Source organism: Mus caroli, unplaced genomic scaffold (genome assembly GCF_978045245.1).
Source record: "Mus caroli unplaced genomic scaffold, Mus_caroli_1 scaffold_4, whole genome shotgun sequence".
NCBI classification, from domain to species: domain Eukaryota; kingdom Metazoa; phylum Chordata; class Mammalia; order Rodentia; family Muridae; genus Mus; species Mus caroli.
The window spans coordinates 30,727,171-30,746,870 of NW_028227259.1; the positions used below are offsets into that span (position 1 = coordinate 30,727,171).

General features: G+C 49.3%; 1 protein-coding gene across 1 annotated transcript in view; it reads right to left on the reverse strand.

Moving 5' to 3' along the window:
- Cnpy1 (canopy FGF signaling regulator 1) overlaps positions 1–19,013 on the reverse strand; it is a 59,571-nt gene extending 40,558 nt beyond the window's left edge. Inside the window, exons 1-2 of the mRNA XM_085836550.1 lie at positions 18,792–19,013; positions 2,775–2,887 (exon numbers count right to left, since the gene is read on the reverse strand). Coding sequence (XP_085692676.1) covers positions 2,775–2,887; positions 18,792–18,894 — 216 coding nt within the window. The 5' untranslated portion in view covers positions 18,895–19,013. The remainder of the gene's footprint in view (positions 1–2,774; positions 2,888–18,791) is intronic.
- Between the last annotated feature and the right edge of the window lie 687 nt (positions 19,014–19,700).

The window sequence follows — 19,700 nt, forward strand, 5'->3', positions numbered from 1 at the left end:
CCTGCCTGCTTGCTTAGTAAGAAGGTGATAAACTGTAGGGAAAGAGTCTGGCTTTGAGCCTCCTCTTTGAGGACACTCAAGTTACCAGGTGGTACAATTCTTGAGTAAGGTCTCTTCCTGAGAGAAAGTGTCCACTTGGTGGGGAAGGGGTAACAGTCTAGATAAAGGCCCTGAGGCATCCCAGTACCTCATTGGGTCTGATCGACACTAGAAAGCCTCTGGGACACCAAAGGAACACTAGGTGCCATAAGGACAACCCCCTTTGGCAGTGTTCCCACCCTTATTGGCTAAAGTTCCTGATGAACTGAACTACCCCTTCACATCCTGGCTGGCTGGGTCAATGACCTATCACCCTCCCTTTGTTAGCAGGGAGGATCCTAAGTATAGTATATGCCTGGGGAATCTTGGTGTTACACAGGAAAGGTATCTATTAGAGATGTGGTGGCTCTAGCCAATGTCTTCCCCTTGCCTATGGCAGCTTCTACTCAGGAGCATGTGGTATACGGTACCCAGGAAGAAAGGACAGGACAGGGGCTAAGAGCAGCCATCCATGACCCAGAGAGGTACAAGGTGGGAAGGCCAAATCAAAGGCTAAGGGGACAGTAGAGAGGGAGAGACATGGGGGATTCTGATTCCTGTGGTTGGCTGTGGCCCTTGGTTCCTGATGGCTCAAGGAACATACCCAGGCCATCCAGCTGCCTGCTGGAACTTCATTACTAACTGGATAGTCAGGAAGAGTGTTAGAGTGGGTAGGTTTCTCCGATGGCCACAAATAATGCCAGTAACCAAAGAGGTAGTGTGGGAGAAAGGTTTGTGCCAGAGAGGTGAAGGATTGAGGGTGCAGGACAGATGGATGCAAGGGAGCGACTTAAGAGGGGGAATTTGTGCAAGAGAAGGGATGTATGAGCAAAAATGGTTTGTGAGAGAGGTGTGTGGGAAAGCCAGTCTCCAGCAGTGTAACCAAATGTCCTATTTTGTTTTCTGAGTCCCATGCTAAGCTTCAGGAGGGACACAGGGATGCCTGTATATCTCCACCACTGGCAAGGCTACGTGGCCTGGACCTGGTCCAAGATGTCTAGGCACGACCTGAGCTGCTGGCTCCTCTGTGGTACACTGGGCAAACTCCTGTGGTTAAGGTTTGACCAAGTAGCTTAGGATTGAAGCAAACCCCTGAGGGACTGAGTCACAGAGAGAAGAACTCACTAAGTGGAAAAGATGTGAAACCATCCAGTCAGTTTCCTCTGAAGCTAGTGGAATTCCTCTAAGATTGGTGCTATGGAGACTACTCCACTGTGAGGCAGCCAGAGGCAGAAAACTGACCACCGGATTCCCCGAAGCCAGTTCTCCCACCAATAGAACTGCAACCCCTGAGTGTACAAGATGTGCCATGCAGGGAGGAGCCAAGGAAGTCCCTGAGCCACTGCTATCACCTTGATCTTGGGCTCCTGTCTAATGTTCCATGATTCATGTCACAGAGTAGACTCTTTGAAGTTACTTTGTGTCCTGGCAAATCAGAAAAACTCTTTAGATTAAGCTCTTTAGATTAAGGGTCAGGCAGGAGAATTTTTAAGAATGGGCCCCAGGAAGGTGCAGAATTCATAAATGGACAGCCCTTAGTGATATCACTGCAGGATGTTGTAGGAGGGTGAGAAGGAAGATGCTCAAGTTTGTTCATCCAATTTCCTAAGCAGCTGTGTGCCTGGCTCTTCCACAATGGTCAGTAGTACCACAGGGTCTTATTTCTTCTGCAAGGTCATTTCCAGGATTAGAACTTGCTTAACAACTGGGATACTGTAGCTCCCAGCAAGCAGCTACCCACTTCCTTCCTTCCTCTGGATCCTTCCTGTGCCCTTGCATGGGATAGTATTTGTTTCCTCTACTTTCCCTGTCACCCCAATTACTCCATGAAAATTACTCTTTTAAAGCAATACTGCTAGATGTGAACACACACACACACACACACACACACACACACACACAGAGTCTACCTCCATACAGGCCTGGGCTCTTCCTCTTCCCTCAATGCATGGGAATACTATGTCACAAAAGAGTAGATGTGCAGACCAATTCTTTCCATGTTTGCTTTAACACAAGACAAGACAGCAAGAATCCAATTCCTGTGGCTGTTCAGCTTTGTCTACTCTGGACACCATGAGGAACAGTTTTAGTGTTCACTATCTGTGCTTAGAAGGAACGGTGTCTCCGAAAATGTCTGACTTCCTCCAGCTGGCCAGCCCTCCTGCCTGCAGACTGAGCCCATCTTTCCTTGTAGCGACTGCCGCTGTGGACTCTTGGGGCAAGTCCCCTCTGACTACCTTTGAAGGAGACCCCTCCCTAGCCCCAGGCTTGTCTATCCTGTGAAAAGCCTATACTCTGTTTGTGCTCCACACTGGAAATCTGTAGAATCGAGAAGGAGGAGGGGTGGAGTGCCCAAGAGGGGCTCTGCACAGCTTTGAGCATCTGCCCTATCACCTCCCTGGGCTCCCTGCTGGTCTTGCCCAGGAACCACAGGCTCACTATTTTTTTATTCTGATGAACAACGAGGCCGAAATGTCTTCCAACTTGACAAAACACAAAATTTAGGTGCTGAGAGAGATACTTCAATTTCAAGCTTAAAGATTACTTTGGGTCCCCTAGGACTCAGAAGCAATTTAGAGCTGACACCCTGAACAAGCGCAAGGTTAGAAGATTAAGACCAACCGCTGTTTGGATAAATGGCTGGTAATTGCCCATATCCGCAATTATACACTGGCACATAATTCCTTTTCCGCTACCTTTTTCCTCTCCTGTGTCCCGTCAGGCCGGATTCGGTAAGAGCCCACCTTGGTTTTCTTCTGTCGAGCCTTGGTGATGTCATACTCCACCTCGTCCATCAGGGCCCTGCATGCTAAACAAGACAGATGGTGTGGTCAGGGGAGAGGAGTAGGGTGGGTGGAGGTAGTGTGGCTTCACTCCCTCCCCCCCTCATCTCCCACCCTACCCCAGGCACAGAGCTCCTGCAACCACAGATGTGTATGGACTCTGACTCAGAGACAAGGATCCCTGCTCTGCAGTGTCCAAAGACAAAAGGACAAAAACCTGGGTTATTTACAGTGGTCTTTTCTTTTAATTTCTGAAAACAAAAGCATTTGTTGTGTTTATGTATATTAGTAGTTGTCTGTGGACCGTGTATATGCCTGGTGGGCCTGGATGCCAGAACAGGGCATTGGACTGGATGAGAGGCTAGGTTTTGAGAACTACACCTAGGTTCACTGTAGCTCCTACTATTGTGTTCTGTAGGTTTCAGTTGACAAGTGAAATCCTTACTAAGGTGAAGAAAAAAAAGATTTTTCCCTCCATGGTCTGCATTTAGGAAACAGACTTTCCCTATAATAGCTGGAATCAAACCCGGGTCCACGCCAGAGTCGCAAGTGCATTTAACCACCGAGCCATCTTTCCAGCCCCTGTATTCTGGCCTTTCAAACCATGCTTTCCTTTGCACGTAGATGGCACTGTTGTAACTGAGGGAAGCTGTTGGTGGTGCCAGCTCATCAGATATCCCAGACCCCCTCTGGTGGCTTTGCTTTGGCCTAAGTAGCCACCTGTACCACCAGAAAGTGTTGGCCAAAGTTGCCCCCTGTTCTTAAAAGTCCATCTCTGTGGACTCTGAAACATAATTTAGGGTCTATCTCTGTGATCTGTAGATCTGCCTAAAAATCTTCCTCTCAGGTGCTCACCGTCCAGCTTGAGAAATGGAGCTGTTCCTATAATAAAGCCTTTGATGCCTCCACACCAACCTCTTCAGCTGTACTGAAAGTTGACTCTAGATTCCTTGTCTCTACCTATCTGTGGACAAAAGGCCAGCCCAGGGGTGGCAGCTTGGGGAACACTGAAGAAGTGCAACAGGAAAAGTCCAAGTGCCAAACAATTTGTGCAGACATAGTTGCATGTCAGCCTAGATGGCTCATCAGGCTGCTGAGTAACCCAGAGCTGTCTCTTTCCAACCTGAAGCTCTACCCTAGATCATCTTTGCTTGAACAGTGTAACCTCACATGCCCAGAGCCAGCCTTTACCACTGGAATCTGACCTCAGGTGCTCTTCTGACTTTGCACCAGAATGTAGCAACTGGTGGCACAGGCTGGGCTATGGCTAGGGGCAGTGTGTTTATTTCTTTCCAGGCATTTGCTAGGTAGATGTTGCTCTGGTTCTACAGTGGCATTGCCACTGCCCTGCGGCTAATGCTGGAGCTTCCCTCTCTGTGGGCCTGACTGAGAGGGACAGAGCCACTTCCCTGGTACATCTATCTCAGCAGCTCTGAGCTAGCCTCAGCTACGGATTTGGAACTAAGGCATTAGCATCACCCCGCTATGATCCTGAGCCTGATCATGACAGCCTGGACAGAAAGAGTTATTGCCAGTCATTATTACATCACTGGACCAGTGTATAGCCATACCACCCAATCTTAATCTGTTCTCAGAAGCTAAGCAGAGTTGGGCCTAGTTAGCACTTGGATGTGAAACTGTTACTAGATAGTAAATCCAGTGTATGCTTAAGGCCTCCAGTAGAACAGCTGTGGTTTCTCCTTGACCATGCTCCACATAGATGGAAGATTTGCTTGGCCTTAGTCATGGTGCAGTCAGCCATGATTCCATTGGCACTATGCCATCATGATCTCTGAGGCTGAGAAGCTGCTCTGGGTTATCATCAGGTCATGAAAAGCAAGCATCCCTCCCATTCCATTGGTGCATGTTGGCTCCAAAGCTGCTTGTTCTGGAACCTTCCAATAGGGCCAGCTCACCCTTGTCCTTTCTTGTCCTATGTCTAGAATGAGGATGTTGGCTGGAGCTGGTCTTGGCCAGTCAAGAGCAGGACACAATAAGATGTTTGGTGAGGAACACTGAGTCCAGTGCCTCTATAACCCTCATCCTGAATAGCTGAGGGGAAGAGAAGGCATTGTGGAGGGGAATGAATGAGCATGGGAAAGCAGGGTGTTGAAAGAACCATGAGATGAAGGATGGCTTTGTACTTCAATGTCCCTCCTAGAAAGGACTGTCTGGAATCTATCCAGCCAGGAAGCCTCAGGTCAAGGTCATCCTCCCTGGGGTAGACTATAGTTGGTGAGGCAGGACAACTGTGGTGTCCCTTGTGGAGTGCAGAGCTGCCACTGGGCACATTTCTTTTTCAACTCATCCTACCTCCCTTTCTCCTTACCAGAGACTTCTTGGGAGCTATTCCTATGCATATCATACTAACAACCCCATCTAGGGTCTTAGGATCTCAGGGTTGTTTCTGCATTTAGGCCTAATCAGAAGCCCAGAGGCTCAGTCAGTCTGGGGCAGGGGCATCGAGAAGCTACCCAGACGGTTACAGCCCCTAGGGGAGGACCCACAGTCATGATTGGGGGAGCTTCTCAGAGCCAAGAAGACATCATTAGCCTCTGGAAGGAACAGGACAGGTTGGAGGGGCACTTCCAGCACTGCCATGCCATCCCTGGCCTCCCCAAGGAGAAAGAGCTCTTTGAGAAAAGATCATTTTAAATTTCTGCCCCAGGTCACAGAACATGTTAAAGGAGAGTCACATCAGCGACCTGGGCTCCATATTTCAAGTCCAGCATTAATTTAAATGTTAATCTGAAATCTTCATGTAAGCCACTGGAGTTTCGAGTTTATTAGAGCAGACAGCAGGAGTGGAGCCTCATGGGAACACTGGTGGGTCACATTGCCTGCCAGAGGGCAAGCCACTCTCCCAGCTGTGTCTCCCAATTCCTTCCCTGCTGTACTTCCTCCTCGCTTCCTGCCTTCCTCTTTCTCAGAGGAGAATTTGAAAATGGGGACAGAAAATTCAAGTGACCCCTGGTACTAAGGTGATGGGTCATCTCCAGATAGGCACCAGAGCAGACCCTGTTTGGTACTAAGGTGATGGGCCTTCTCCAGACAGGCACCAGAGCAGACCCTTTGTATCACTTTCCAGTGCCAGCATGGACTCCACATTTTGTACAGCACCATTCTGCCAGGTTCATCAAGCAAGTCCAGTCCTGGACTCAGAACTTCCAAAGCAAGAGCACTGGACATGGCAGGAGAATCGGCACAATAAGAATAGGTGGGCAGTGGCACTCAGGGGCTGCGTGCGTGCTCTTTGGTGCTGTATCTTCTGGGGGCAAAATAATCTGATGCTCGACACTGGCTATCTTTGAGATACAAAGAAGTTACTGAGCACAAGCCACAGCTCTGCCCAGCAGGAACACACGTCTGCTTGGGGTATCAGTGAGCTCAATCTCAGAGGGGAAGCTGTGCGGTGAGAAGCATCCAAAGGACAACCCTTGTGCCTAGTGACATCTGGCCCATCCGGGAACAGGACACACAGAACTTTCTACAGCCCTCTAGGACAAGGAGAGCATGGGTTGGGGGTGGCTTCTAACTTCTGCATGATCGATTACTTTTAAATTGTTATGCAATATTCCAACAGGCAGGTGTACTGGAGACTCCATTCCATTGCAGAACATTGAAAAGATGGATGATCAAGCCTGGGGTCAACCTCTATGTCACCAGACACCTGAGCACCTTCACTTAGGCTGAAACTGCCTCTCAGTGGTTTAAGGATCACAGTTCAGAGCATGCACACTCAGGGCTCTGCAACTCAGAGTGAGGAAGGCTTGCAGCTAGCAGGGCTCTGCTATCTTTTTGAAAGGAGGAATTACACGCCAGGAAAAATAGGGTAGATGGCACAGGTCAGAAAACGGGTACTACACAGACTCAGCCTCTGCCACCCAGGGGTATTGAGGGAATCCGTTTTGGAAGTTCTGAGTCCAGGACTGGACTTGCTTGATGTACCTGACAGAATGGAACTGTATAAAATGTGGAGTCCAAGAGCCTCCAAATCCCTCATGGCCCTCTGAAAGGGCTCCAGTCACTGTCTAAGCAGTCATACAGGTCACCTCACAGTGAAAGGCTGCAAGAGAATGAGAGCAAGTGACAACAGTGGCCCTAGTGGGCCCAGCAAGGGCCCCAGTCACTGAGACCTGAGAATCAGGCATCGTTGACTAGTATAGTAGAAGAATTAGAGAAACCATACATACAAACACCATGATGGGAAAGTACAAGGCAAGATGGAGGGATGAGCTAAACAGAAGCCTAGATCCCTGAGGAAGGAGTGTGTACTATGTGCTGAGGTGGCAGGGTAGGTTGGGCCAGAAGGAATTGTGTCTTCTCTCTCAGGCAAGAGAGAGACCAGTCTTCTGACTTTAGTGACACTTGAGAGTTCTATGTCATCCAGACCCTTAGACCAAGATGGAGGAAGAAGGACCAGGCTGTATACAATGACAGCTGATAGACTGCCGCAGCAGTCCAGGTAAAAGACAGCCATGGTACAAGGCTGAGAAGTCGGTGAACCTGAGAGCTCACTGGGAGGCAAAAATCAAGAGCACAGGTGGCAAGGTGGGCACTCAGGGCAGGGCAGCGTACTGGCTGCCTCCCCATATCATTGCTATACATTTTCTTCCATTAGTAACTGCATCCTGGCCAGCTCCTGCTACTCGGATGAGTGCATCATAACCACGGGGAGGGGAGGGAGAGTTGCTACAGATCTTCTGGAAGCTTCCCTTTTTACAAAAGCAGAGCATCACAGGGAGAAGGGAGAAGCTGGAGTTCTGGAGACTTGGCTGAGACCTCCGTGGCTCCCAACTTCATGGGTGCAGGTTAGCCCATCCCCCAGGTGCTGAAGCCACATTGTTCAGTATGATGCTACTTGTTTCCAGAGCTGGTAGCCTTCCATGGTGTATGAGGACCAAAGTCTCTCTTGCAGCTCTGGAGGCTGACTGTGAGATGAAGGTGTCATAGACATGGCAGTGCTTCCCAGGGCTTCCCTTCTCAGTGGCCTGCCAACAATGTGTCTCACCTGTGTCCTTCTCTTCCATGGCCAGTCCTCTTCTTATGTGTGTCCTGCTTACTTTATTGGGAGCCAGTCATATGGGTAAGGCCCACCCCACAGATATTGCTCACTCTAACCCTGTGTTTAAAGGGCCTATCTCCCCAAACAGCCACTTGTATAGTTATGGTCTTAGCATATGAATGGAGAGGAGCACAATTTTACCCCAACACACAATAAAAAGGAAAGCTGTCTTCTGAGGTAATGTGAGGTAATGGCTGACCATTCCCAGTTATTTGTCATAGCCCTTACTGCCTGTCTGGTCCACACCTTGGCAATCAATGTTCTTGGCTCTCCCTGCAATTTACCGGGTGTTATCCCTCACTCCAAGTCTTAGACTCTGAGCACTGCCTCTGGGTCTCCCAAGCCTGTTCACATGTCACTTTAAAGGAATACCTTCCATCTCCAAAGGCCCACGCCTTGTCCAAAGCCGTCCTGTGGCCTGGCCTCACTTTGTCTCCTACATGGAAGCAGTCAGGATGCCTGGCAGAGGCAGGCTGTGGCCACCCTTCAGGGCTAGGGAAGGTCTGGCCCAGTCTCCAAAGCTCTTGACTGCTCATTAGCTGAACAAGATCAGGGTTCAACTAGCAAGTACGTGTCTAGTCAGAGAGCAGCATCCCACTCTGTGAGGGTCAGGCACTGGGCAGAGATTCAGGAGGCAGCAGGTGGGGGTGGGGGGTCTGCAAAGATGAGGCTCCACCAGCTGGTGTGGACAAAACTGGAGCCCGGGGCTCCTGCAAGTAGCAGCAGGTCTTACATCCCCCATTCCATCACCACGGCAACCGGCTGAGGGAGGGGCTCCCCACTGAGTTTTAACCCAAATTATATTTTCCAGGTCCAAAATCAGAGCCACTGTAAGGGAAGAACTCATTTTCATAACTTTAAGATGCCTTGGCTGAGAGGCAAAGATGAGAGATGGATGCTGGGAAGGACAAAAAACCTACTGAATACTGCTTTAAAACAGACCAATTGCACAGCGCCAGAATGCTGTGTCCTCCTGCTTCCGGGGAAAGATGTGAGAATGTGTTGGAGTGTGAGGTTAGTTTTAGGAAATTGTCTAGTTTCACTGTCTTTCTGTTTACCATAAGCCACAATCATTTTTGATGCTCAAGATGATGGCCCTGTATGCCTAAGGGCCCAGAGAACCATTTAGAAAATGATGTTTGCTTTGATAGAAATATGGACAGACACATGAGGAAGACTTTGAGTGCTAACATCAAATGGAACAATTGCAGCCAGCCTTCAGGTAGCTGGAATGTACCGAGCCCAGCCAGATAACACAATTCAGACCTTGCTTCTGTATGCTTTTGATTTAAGCAAGTCTTAGTCTGCGAAACTCTACTCCATGTTTCCTGCATGCTGAATCTCTCCCATAAAATATTTGATTACTTTAAGAAAAGTCTGGATCTGGACATAGTGGTGCATGCTTGTGATCCCAGCCTAAAGTAGGCCATATGAGACTCTGCCTCAAAAACAAACAAACAAACAAACAAAAACAAAGCAATATAGGGAAGGAAGGGAGGGTGGCCGAGGAGGGAGGGAGGGGAGGAGGGAGAGCCGGAGAAGGCAAGAATAGACAAAGCAACAGACTGTGGATTGCTTTGCTGTTTCACAAGACACAGGCAGGTGCTTTTGTGTTATTTTCCATCCCATGGGGCCTCTGGGTCTGTGTCAGTTAAAAGAAGCCATTATATAATTAGAGGTGCTCTGGGGAGGCTATACCCCTTACACTCATAGGGAGCTGGAGGCCACATGCAACCATAGCAGCTACTGGCCTTGGGTGCTCTCAGTGGACACTGCTCAGCACCCTAGGTGAGGCTCATGGTCTGTGCTCCATTCGGTAATGGCCAAAGATTTAAAAGTGAGCTGAGCTCCCTAATCTGGTTATCATCTTCCCCGAACCCTTTCTGAAGCATGTGAGTAGGTGGCTGGTGGGCACATAGAACCTCTTCCAGGTATAGTCACGAAAGTGCTCTGAAGGCCAGATCCTCTCCTGAGACTCTAGCTAGAGCCATATATCCAGAGTAAAGGTCTGGTGCAACCCAGGAATGGTGACGTATGCTTGTAATCTCAGCACTCAGGAGGCTGAAGCAGGAGTTGGAGGTCACCCTGGGCTACACAGTGAGATCAAGGGTAGCCTGGAGCACATAACAAGATTTTTGTCTCAAAGAAACTAAGAAAATATAGTCCAGTTGTAGAAAGAATCTGAAAGGCACAGTTCATGTGAGTTCTCATAAAGTGATAGAGAAACCACGCAGGCCAGCTTTGTCTGTTGTCTTCTGAGTCAGCCACCTCTGTTGATGGGTATCATTATAACTGAACGCCTGTAGTTCCATCTGAGGGCATGGGACCTACTCCAACAGATTCAGAAACTTTTTCTGCCTGCCCAGGAAGAAGGATGATGCCACAATAAAGTCAGTTCAAAGTACATGTCAATGAAGAGCCTGGTTCGCAACCTGCAGAACTCAGTCTAGGCAGTAAGCGGTGAGTCAGCCAATTCATGCCGGCTCCTGCAATGGACAGTTTTTGAGAGCAGAGGAGGTTTGATTTCCTCATGGGCAAACACCCACCACAGCTCTAATGCTTCAGCTTTAACAAGGGTCCTGGGTGTCTTTTTGTCATGGCAGAGACAAAAGCAAGGTGGGAGAGCACCTGGGCCTATTTAAACACAGCTCAATTTCCCTTTGGCTCCTACCAGAAAACACTGAAGATCCCCCTAGTCTACCCACCACAGCTACAGTGGAAGCCAATCTTGTCTAGCCCCCAGTCCTTATACCCAGCCCCAAGTATTCACTTATGGAGAAGAAAATTTGGTCAACTCAGACTCTATTATTTGGGAAGGATTAGAAGGTAGCCTTGCAGAGGAAAGAATGTCATGACAGTGCACTCTCTCTGATTCCTGCTTGAGGTTCAGGGTGTGAGTTCTCAGCTGGCTGCCCCAACAGCCATAGTTGCCTGCTGCCACTTCCCTGTAGAATGGTGACAGACTATTGTCCTTCTGGAACTGCAAGCCACATGAACTGCTCCTTCTGTAAGGAGACTGGCCATGGTGTTTTATCACAATAGAAAGTAACACATGTGGGAACCAAAAGGCAAGGGGGTGAGGGTCAAATGAGTCTATGAACAGTACAAATGTGGGTGCGTAGGAGTGAAGAAAGTCCATGGAAAATGCCCAGAAGCCAGATGAGAAGGCTGAACATTCCTCAGAGATGCATTCCAGGCTGACTGCTGAAGAAGAGGAGGAAAAGAGGGACCCAGGGACATAAGGGTCATCTGGCCAGTGCCCCAGCGAAATCAAAAACCCTAATGGGAAAAAAAGGAGGCAGAGCCTCTGAGTCACAAGCTTCTCACTGGGCCGTGCTCTATGGCACAAGGACACATACCTCTGTGTCTTTGTGAGTAGGTCTTAGCTCAGGTTTCCAAAATGTCACCCTTCTTCAGCAAACACTACCCGTTCCCTAATTCAGAATGAACTTGTTACAGTGTTTTCAGTGTAATGAAAACATTAGCTCTGGTCTCAGAGGAGTGGCTGTCACTAAATCAATAGCCTGGGCTGTCCATTATGGCGAGGACTGATGGGCTGAGCGGTCTGTCAGCAACGAGAGGCAGAGTGTCCTCTTTGAGTAGCTGATGGGTGGAAAGATACAGAAAGCTGCTGGCTACAAGCTGATTACACAGCATGGGTGTCCCCAGGAAAACAGGACCCACCTTGGAATGACCTGCTGGGCTGCATCTGCACTGTGAGCCTGGGTGAGAAGATCGAGGAAATAAATCCACAGAGCCTGAGAATGGACTACTTAAAGTATGCAGGAAGGATTGTGGGGCTCTGCTATCCAAGCAGGGCCAGCCCCAGAGCAGCCAACAGGCCCGCCAAGAAGAATGGGAGTCCACACATGCTTCAAGCTTTGTATCTTTACCTGTTTCTCTGTCTCTGTCTCTCTTTCTCTGCCATTCTAAAAAAAAATTGAGAGAGAGAGAGAGACAGACAGACAGACAGACAGACAGACATGCACCAAGACGTGCATGTGGAGACCAGAGGATAGCTTTCAGGAGTCTGTTCTTGTCTTCCTCCTTATAGAAGCAAGGTCTCTCTTGTCCTTTCTGCTACCTCCATCTTGCTGTAGGATGGCAGGGATTACAAGTACATATCATTGGGGCTGGAGAGATGGCTCAGTGGGTAAGAGCACTGACTGCTCTTCCAAAGGTCCTGAGTTCAAATCCCAGCAACCACATGGTGGCTCACAACCACCCATAATGAGATTTGATGCCCTCTTCTGAAGACAGCTACAGTGTACTTATTTATAATAATAAATAAATCTTTGGGTTGGAGTGGAGTTGACCGGAGCGGAGCAAGTTGGGCTGATGGGAGCGAGCAGAGGTCCTAAAATTCAATTCCTAACAGCCATATGAAAGCTCACAACCATCTGTACAGCTACAGTGTACCCATATACATAAAATAAATAAATAAATAAATCTTTAAAATAAAACACCATTGTATCCAGCTCTTTTACATGAGCTCTTAGGGTCAAGTTCAGATCAGGTTGAATGTTTACCTATTGAGACATCTTCCTGGGCCGTGATCAGGTTCTCTGGGAAGGAATTGATCAGAAGGGGCCTGTGCCCAAGAAGATAAACATGGGTTTCCCAATACAACAGTGGTTCTAGGTCGATTGTCATCATAAGATCCATCACATGTGCATGTGCATGCATATGCACCTGCACACACAACCACCATGACCCCAAAACACACATGCACATGCATACATGCATGCATTATCTACACATACCCAACCACCATGACCCAAAGATCCACTTGCATACACACACACACACCACAGGGCTCAAAGACACATATATACATACACAGAACTGTCACGACCCAACTGTTGTGGACTGCTCTGGTGCTGTTTGTATTTTAATGATAATTCTGCTTCCCCAAGAGGGGCTTCCTGAGACAAGGAGAGAATCAAGGTGATGTCATGTGAACCTTCTCCCCTTTTTAACTTGTAAAATAAAGGCTAAGGCTAGTGATTGGGCAGTGGAAGGAAAAAGTGGAGCTGAAAAGGTTTAGAGAGAGAGAGAGAGAGAGAGAGAGAGAGAGGGGAGGAGGAAGAGAGAGGGATAGGAAGGAGAGAGAGAAGGGCTGAACAGGAGGAGGTGGAAGGAAAATGGAGCAAAAGCACGTGGCCTAGAGAAACTGCAAGTTATAAGGAATCTCATAGGTGGGGAATATAGTAGTGTAGTGGTAGATCTGCCCAATCTAGGTATGCAGGTGGATCCATATTGAGTTGTGTTTTCCTTGCACAGGCTTATTTGGGTTGGAAATTTACTGCAACACCCAACAACACACATGTACGTACATACATGCACACATATATACATACATCCACAACAAGCATGACCCCAAAATACACATACTTACATGCATACATCTATATATACAACCACCATGACCCAAAGACACATGTATACATACACACACAACCCATATGATCCAAAGACACACACACACACACACACACACACACACACACACACGCACACGCACACGCATACCCATTGCACACTCTAACTCTCATAACTGCTCTAAGGGAAACATCTGGGATAGAGCCAAGTTCTCCACAGACAAGGACAGGGCACAGAGAAGATAGGTCAGAGCTCTGGGTGAGTTCAGGTACCACATGGCCACAGGCACCAGAAAAGTGTAGGAAAGGCTGTGACTATCAGATGTCTACCCCCGAATGGGAAGTGATCAGGCTGAGAGAGCAGAACAATCCAGAAACACAGGCAAGTGTAAGCCCAATATACTGACTAGTGATAGCAGGTGAAGAATCCACAGGAGAGTGCCAGCAGTGTCAGGATACATAAAATACATACCCACCCATACAACACCCACTCAAAGAATTTACTACATTTTAACCTACACGAGGCTATGATTAAAAACAAGGAAGGAAGGCCAGCTGGAGTAAGCTCAAAATCCACTGTGTTTCAGGGCAGCAAAGTGACTGTATGTGACACATGTCATTTATGTGCCCACACTGTGGGGTGTACAGAGCGTTACCTTCATGATGATATGTCAGTAAGATTCACCCATTGTAGCAAATGAACCCTGTGAATGGCGCTGTGAGGGATGGGGGGTTATGGTGGGGATGTGGGATGATGATGGGGAATGTGGGGTAATGGTAAAGATGTGGGGTAATTGTGGGGATGTGGGGTGATGGTGGGGATGCAAGGTGATGGTGGGGATGTGGGGTGATGGTGGGGATGTGGGGTAATGGTGGGGATGTGGGGTGATGGTAGGGGATGTGGGGTGATGATGGGGATGTGGGGTGATGGCAAGGGGATATAGGATGTTAATAGGAAGATTGTAGGTGATGGTCAGGAAGCAGCAGTAACAAGACCAAATGCCCTTAACACAGTGAACATGCATTCTAGAGGTCAGAGGTCAGAGGTCAGGGGAAATTCAGGGCTGGGGGTCATAGTGCTTTCCCACAGTGGCTTCTGCCTCTGAGTCTAATGTGGCTGCTCCAGCTAGACTAGATCAGAAAGGAAGGAACCACAGGGCTGTCACCTCACTGGCCACAGGGCAACCTAAGGGCATGGAATGGAAGAAAGTGTCAACAATAACAGGCATCACGTGTCTTGAACAGGTGGGGTCTGGGCGGAGTTAGTTACTAAAGAGAAGAATAGTTCTTTCCACAGGGGTTTCTGTCTCCCAAGGGTTAGGTGGCTTGCCAGTTCGTTTGTTTCTCTACCACCTCCTCCAAGCTCTTCTTTCCCCTCCAGCATTCAGCTAGGCTGTGGAGATGCAAGCCAGCAGGAGCAAGGACGCAGGCATGGAGCCAGCCTGGTACCCAGCACTGCAACTGCAGGACCCTGGGGAAGGGCATGCCCAGGTCTCACCTGAGGAATGGGATGATAATTCCACATGTCTTAAACTGAGTCCTCAGGATGAAGAAGTGGTGTGGCAGAGAGGCGAGTGAGTTCTGAATAAACAGGGTGCGTGCATGGAGCAACTGAGAAACAGTTGTGGGTAGATCCAGAACCTGTACAGCAGGGCTGGGCAGCTACCAAGCACAGGCCAAATTAAGCTCCTCCACTTGCTCTTATAAATAAAGGTTTATTGGAACACAGACATGCTCGTGTTTACCGATTTTCTTTTTATTATGTTTAGTTATCTCACTCTGGAGAGGGTAGACATGCGTCACAGTGCATGTATGGAGAATAGAGGACAACTCTACTAATTAGTTTTTGCCTTCCTCCATGTGTGTTTTGGGGATTGAACCCAGGTTACTGGGCTTGGTACCAAGCATGTTCACCATGTTCGACCCATGTTGTCGACCCACTTAGGATTTTGGAGGTGGCTTTTGTGGTATAGAGAGAAAAGTCTTAATAGTGTAAAGACTGCCCAGCCTGTGGAATCTAAGCTGTCTTCTAGCTGACCCTTTACCAAGAAATGTGCAGAAAAAGCCAGCACAGAGCAGCTTCCGCTCTGCCTTCCAGAGCGAGGAGCACGCAGCTGGGACAATGGATTCTGACGGCTGATTTGAGAGGTACTGGCATTGGTGCTGCCTCCAGACTGAGACCTTCCTGGAGACCAAAGCTTTTAGGACTTCACAACACAGGGGGCATCAGCAGGTTACCCACAGGCTGGGGTCCCACCTTACAAGCTTGTGAGACAACTCCCATAAGATACTCCTCGAGTGTTGCAGGTGTGGAACGGGGTTCCACCTGGCTTTGCTTACCAGTCTCATCAGCTCCCCCACAAAGGCTTTAAGAAGAGCCTGCCTCCTTGGATGCAGAATCAACATCTGCAGCATCACTGGAGGGGAAACCAAGTCAGGACTGCATACTCAGCAAGTAGCTCCTCAGTGACAGCAATAATCAAGAGTATAGACGTGGAGCAGAATGCTGGTCCACCCTCTGCCCCAGGTGTCACCCCCTAAATGGGGCAGAAAGTGTTTTCTTTCCCTTTGGGTGGTGATAGGCTTCCATTTCTGTTTATCTATAAGAGAGAATTAGGATTGCCTCAAGACACAGAGTGGCACTGCCTCTGGCATTTTGTGGTACCTACTGTCTGCTTGAAGTCATCTGCGTGGAGACAGGGACTCAAACCAAACCAGGAGTCATCCCCATCCAGTTCTCCTAGGTGGGCTTGCTTCGAATAGAAATGGAAGCAGCTACTGAGAAATTAGTGAGTTTGCCACTGAGAACAATGTGGGTGAGAGAGACAGCCCAGACAGTAAAGTGCTGGCTGTGCAAGTGTGAGAAGAAAGTGTTGAGGGGGAAGTTGTAGGGAGAAGTGTGAAGAGGAAGTGTGAGGGAGAAGTGTGAAGAGGAGGTGTGAGGGGGAAGTGTAAGGGGGAAGTATGAGAGGGAAGTGTGAGGAGGAAGTGTGAGGGGGAAGTGTGAAGGGGAAGTATGAGAGGGAAGTGTGAGGAGGAAGTATGAGTGGGTAGTGTGAGGAGGAAGTGTAAAAGGGAAGTGTGAGGAGGAAGTATGATGGGGAAGTGTGAGGAGGAAGTGTGAGGGGAAAGTGTGAGGAGGAAGTATGATGGGGAAGTGTGAGGAGGAAGTGTGAGGGGGAAGTGTGAAGGGGAAGTATGAGAGGGGAGTATGGGGGGAGGGGTATGAAGAAGAAGTGTGAGGGGAAATGTAAGGGGAAATGTAAGGGGAAGTGTGAGGGGAAGTGTAAGGGGAAGTGTGAGGGGAAGTGTAAGGAGTGTGTTTTTAATCCCCAGAACAAAAGTGAAAAGCCTGGCACAACAGCATGCACCTGTAATCCCAGAGGGGAGGCAGAGATAGAAGGGGATCCCAGTGGGTTAATGGCCAGCTAGTCTAGCTGAACCAGTGAGCTCCAGATTCAGTGAGACACCCTGTTTCAAAAACTAAGATGGAGAGCAACTCAGAAAACAGCCAGCCTTAACCTCTGGCCTCCACAAGTATGCTCCTCATGAACATATATACACCACAAATACACACACACACACAAACAAACAAACAAATGAACTGGGGAGGGGGTGCCCACGCTGGGACCTTATATGGGTTCTAACTCCTCACCCAGGTTTTGGGCTATTTGCCCACATGACCCTGTGCCCAGCCCATTCTGGATGTGTTCTGAACTCATTGGCATCTCCAAATGCCCAGAGCGCCTCCAACACATGTTTACTTAAAATCTGCACCAAGGCTCTGAAACCCCACTCACACTGCACAAAGCACAGGGAGAAGAGGGAAAAGGTAACAGGAGTTTTTATCCTGCCTCCTAAACCCTCCCAGTTTATGCCTCCTCTTGCCAGCCCCAAGGGCCCATGTTCTCTGCGTCAGCTGCTCCTTGCACTACCTCTCCCTCTGGAAGACTTGGAACCTGGTGCTGTAGGCTTCCTCAGGCAGCTGCCATCATAGGCATATTCCCTCTTGGGTAGCTGGCCCTCAGCACACCCCTACAGGCAGCAGCCAGGCCCCTAGGCTGGGCCTCCTATTTGCATAGAAGCAGAAGTTTTATAAAATCAGAGTAAAGAAAGATGTCCAGTATGGGGTCTGTGCATAAGAGGGCCTGTTTGAGGTGCTAGACGCTCTGCTTCATCTCTGGTGGGCTCTGCGGGTCCTTGGGGGGGAGGCTGCTGTAATGTGCTGGGGTGGGGCAGAAAGGCCCAGCTGACCCTGAGACTGAGAGAACAACTCTGGGGAAGAGTGTAACCTTCACCCTCCTCAACGTCACACTTTAGCACTTCACCACAACCTCACTCTACCCCACACTCCTTCCAGCTCCCACTGGTTAGAGGACTCTCAATCTGTGAGTCATGACCGCTTTGACAAACTTCCATCTCCAAAAGTGGTTGATTATAATTTGTAAAAGTAGCAAAATTACAGTTATGAAGTAGCAACCAAAATCGTTTTATGGTTAGGGGTCACCACAACATGAGAAACTGCATTAAAGGGCTACAGCATTAGGAAGGCTGCAAACCCAGGGATAGAATTCTTCTTCTCTCAACCCTGTACTCATCTCCCTGTGCCCACTTAGCGCTTTTGCAACTAACTGTTCCAGTGCTGGTCCCAGAGCTAGGCTAGAGGTCAACACCACATAAGAGGAGCAGCTGTAACATCTCCGAAAGAGAGCCTGACTGAGCGGTCCCAAACCCAAGCCTCCAGTGGTCATCTTGTAGAAAGTGAAGATGCCCAGAGGCAGGCAGACAGCAAAGAGTTAGCTCAAGACTCAAGAGTTAATGAATCCAAAGCCAACCAGAAGCATCCACTGCGCCCCAGGCTCCCCTCTCCTCTCCACTTGGTAGTCCTTTCCCATCTGGGCTTTCTGAGGTCATGCGAAAGTTTCTGTTCTGGGCTTATTGCCTTCCTGCCTACCACCCTCACAGCTCTACGAACTAGAGAGGCTCACTGTGGACCACAGAGCTGAGACAAGCTCTGTCCTTCCTTTGTTCTCAAATGACCAGAACCACCTGCGAACCCTGTGGATCCAAGGGGTGAGCTGACATCCAAAAGCACAAGAGCACTTCTTTAGGCAGCAGCTGCCTGGTTTCTGGAACTAGCCGACCATCAAACTACCCAGGGAAGCTGGTCCCTGCCTCTGTCTACAGACACACTGGGGCTCCAGTCTACCCCAGAATAGGCTGGTAAAGACAAAGGATCCTCCAGCTTCCCACAGAAGCCAGATCAGAACACTGACTGACACGCTGGGACAGCAAACAGTAAGCACTGCACCCCAAGACTGTCCAGCAGCCACACTGCAGGGACATCAGAGGGCATCTCTTGAGTACAGAGGGCACAGGAGTGTTGAGGAAAGAGATTGCCCAGTGGCCTGACTCCCACAGAGTAGGATCAGGCTGTGTTCCCCAGAAGCCTGGGACTGAGACATCACACACACACACACTCACCTCCACAACGCACGTTGGGTTCCTCAGAGTCATTGGCTAGTGTGGGCCACAGCAGCAGAGCAGGAAGGATCATTAAGGCCATGGGCACCAGGGCGAGCCCCATGTCTCTCCAAAGATGCCTGCAGCAGCCACGGGTGCAAGAGCAGAGAAAGGACACATAAAGGTCCCTTAGCAGCTTCAGCTTGAGGAGACCTGTGCTCCGCCCTCTGCACAGCCTTGCACCTGGCTGGCCCACAGGTGCACTGCACCTGCCTCCTGTTGGTTAACCAACCCTGCCCACCCAACTTCATCTCGGCCACAACCCTGGTACTGGCCCCACCCCTGTGCTTAATACAGGTCCCTGCTCACTTCCCTGTCTAAGAGCTGCATCTGCCCCCATTCCAGGTCTGTAGCTGCCTCCCCCAACCCAGCCAGCCACAACCCAGACTGCCTCCTCCCCTAGATCTTTATTTTAACCCTGCAATTGCCCCTATCCCCTTTTTGGCCTTCACTCAACGGTACATCATCCTTCAGTTCCCAACCTTAGTCATCTGAGATTCTCAACCTATCTATTCCAACCCTGAGCCTATCCCCACCCCACCCCCACCCCACCCCCGTTTGCTAAGGTCTGGGTTCCAAGCACAAAGCAAGCTAAAAACCCTCACCCTGTAGGTAAAGGTGAAGTCCCTTTGAGCTTCTAGCTGCCATGGAAAACTGGAGATCTCCATTGAGGCTGAGGATCTCCTGTGATGGTCACTATAGTAGCAGGCCTTTTTGCTGGGCTCCTATCTAGGTGCTTCCCCACCTTTCTCCGCCCTGATGATCTTTCTCACTCTCCTTCCTCTCTTTCTCTATCCCTCCATGGCTGTCCTCCCACCCCTTCCCATGCTCCTTCCTCCCTTTCTCTATCCCTCCATGGCTGTCCTCCCA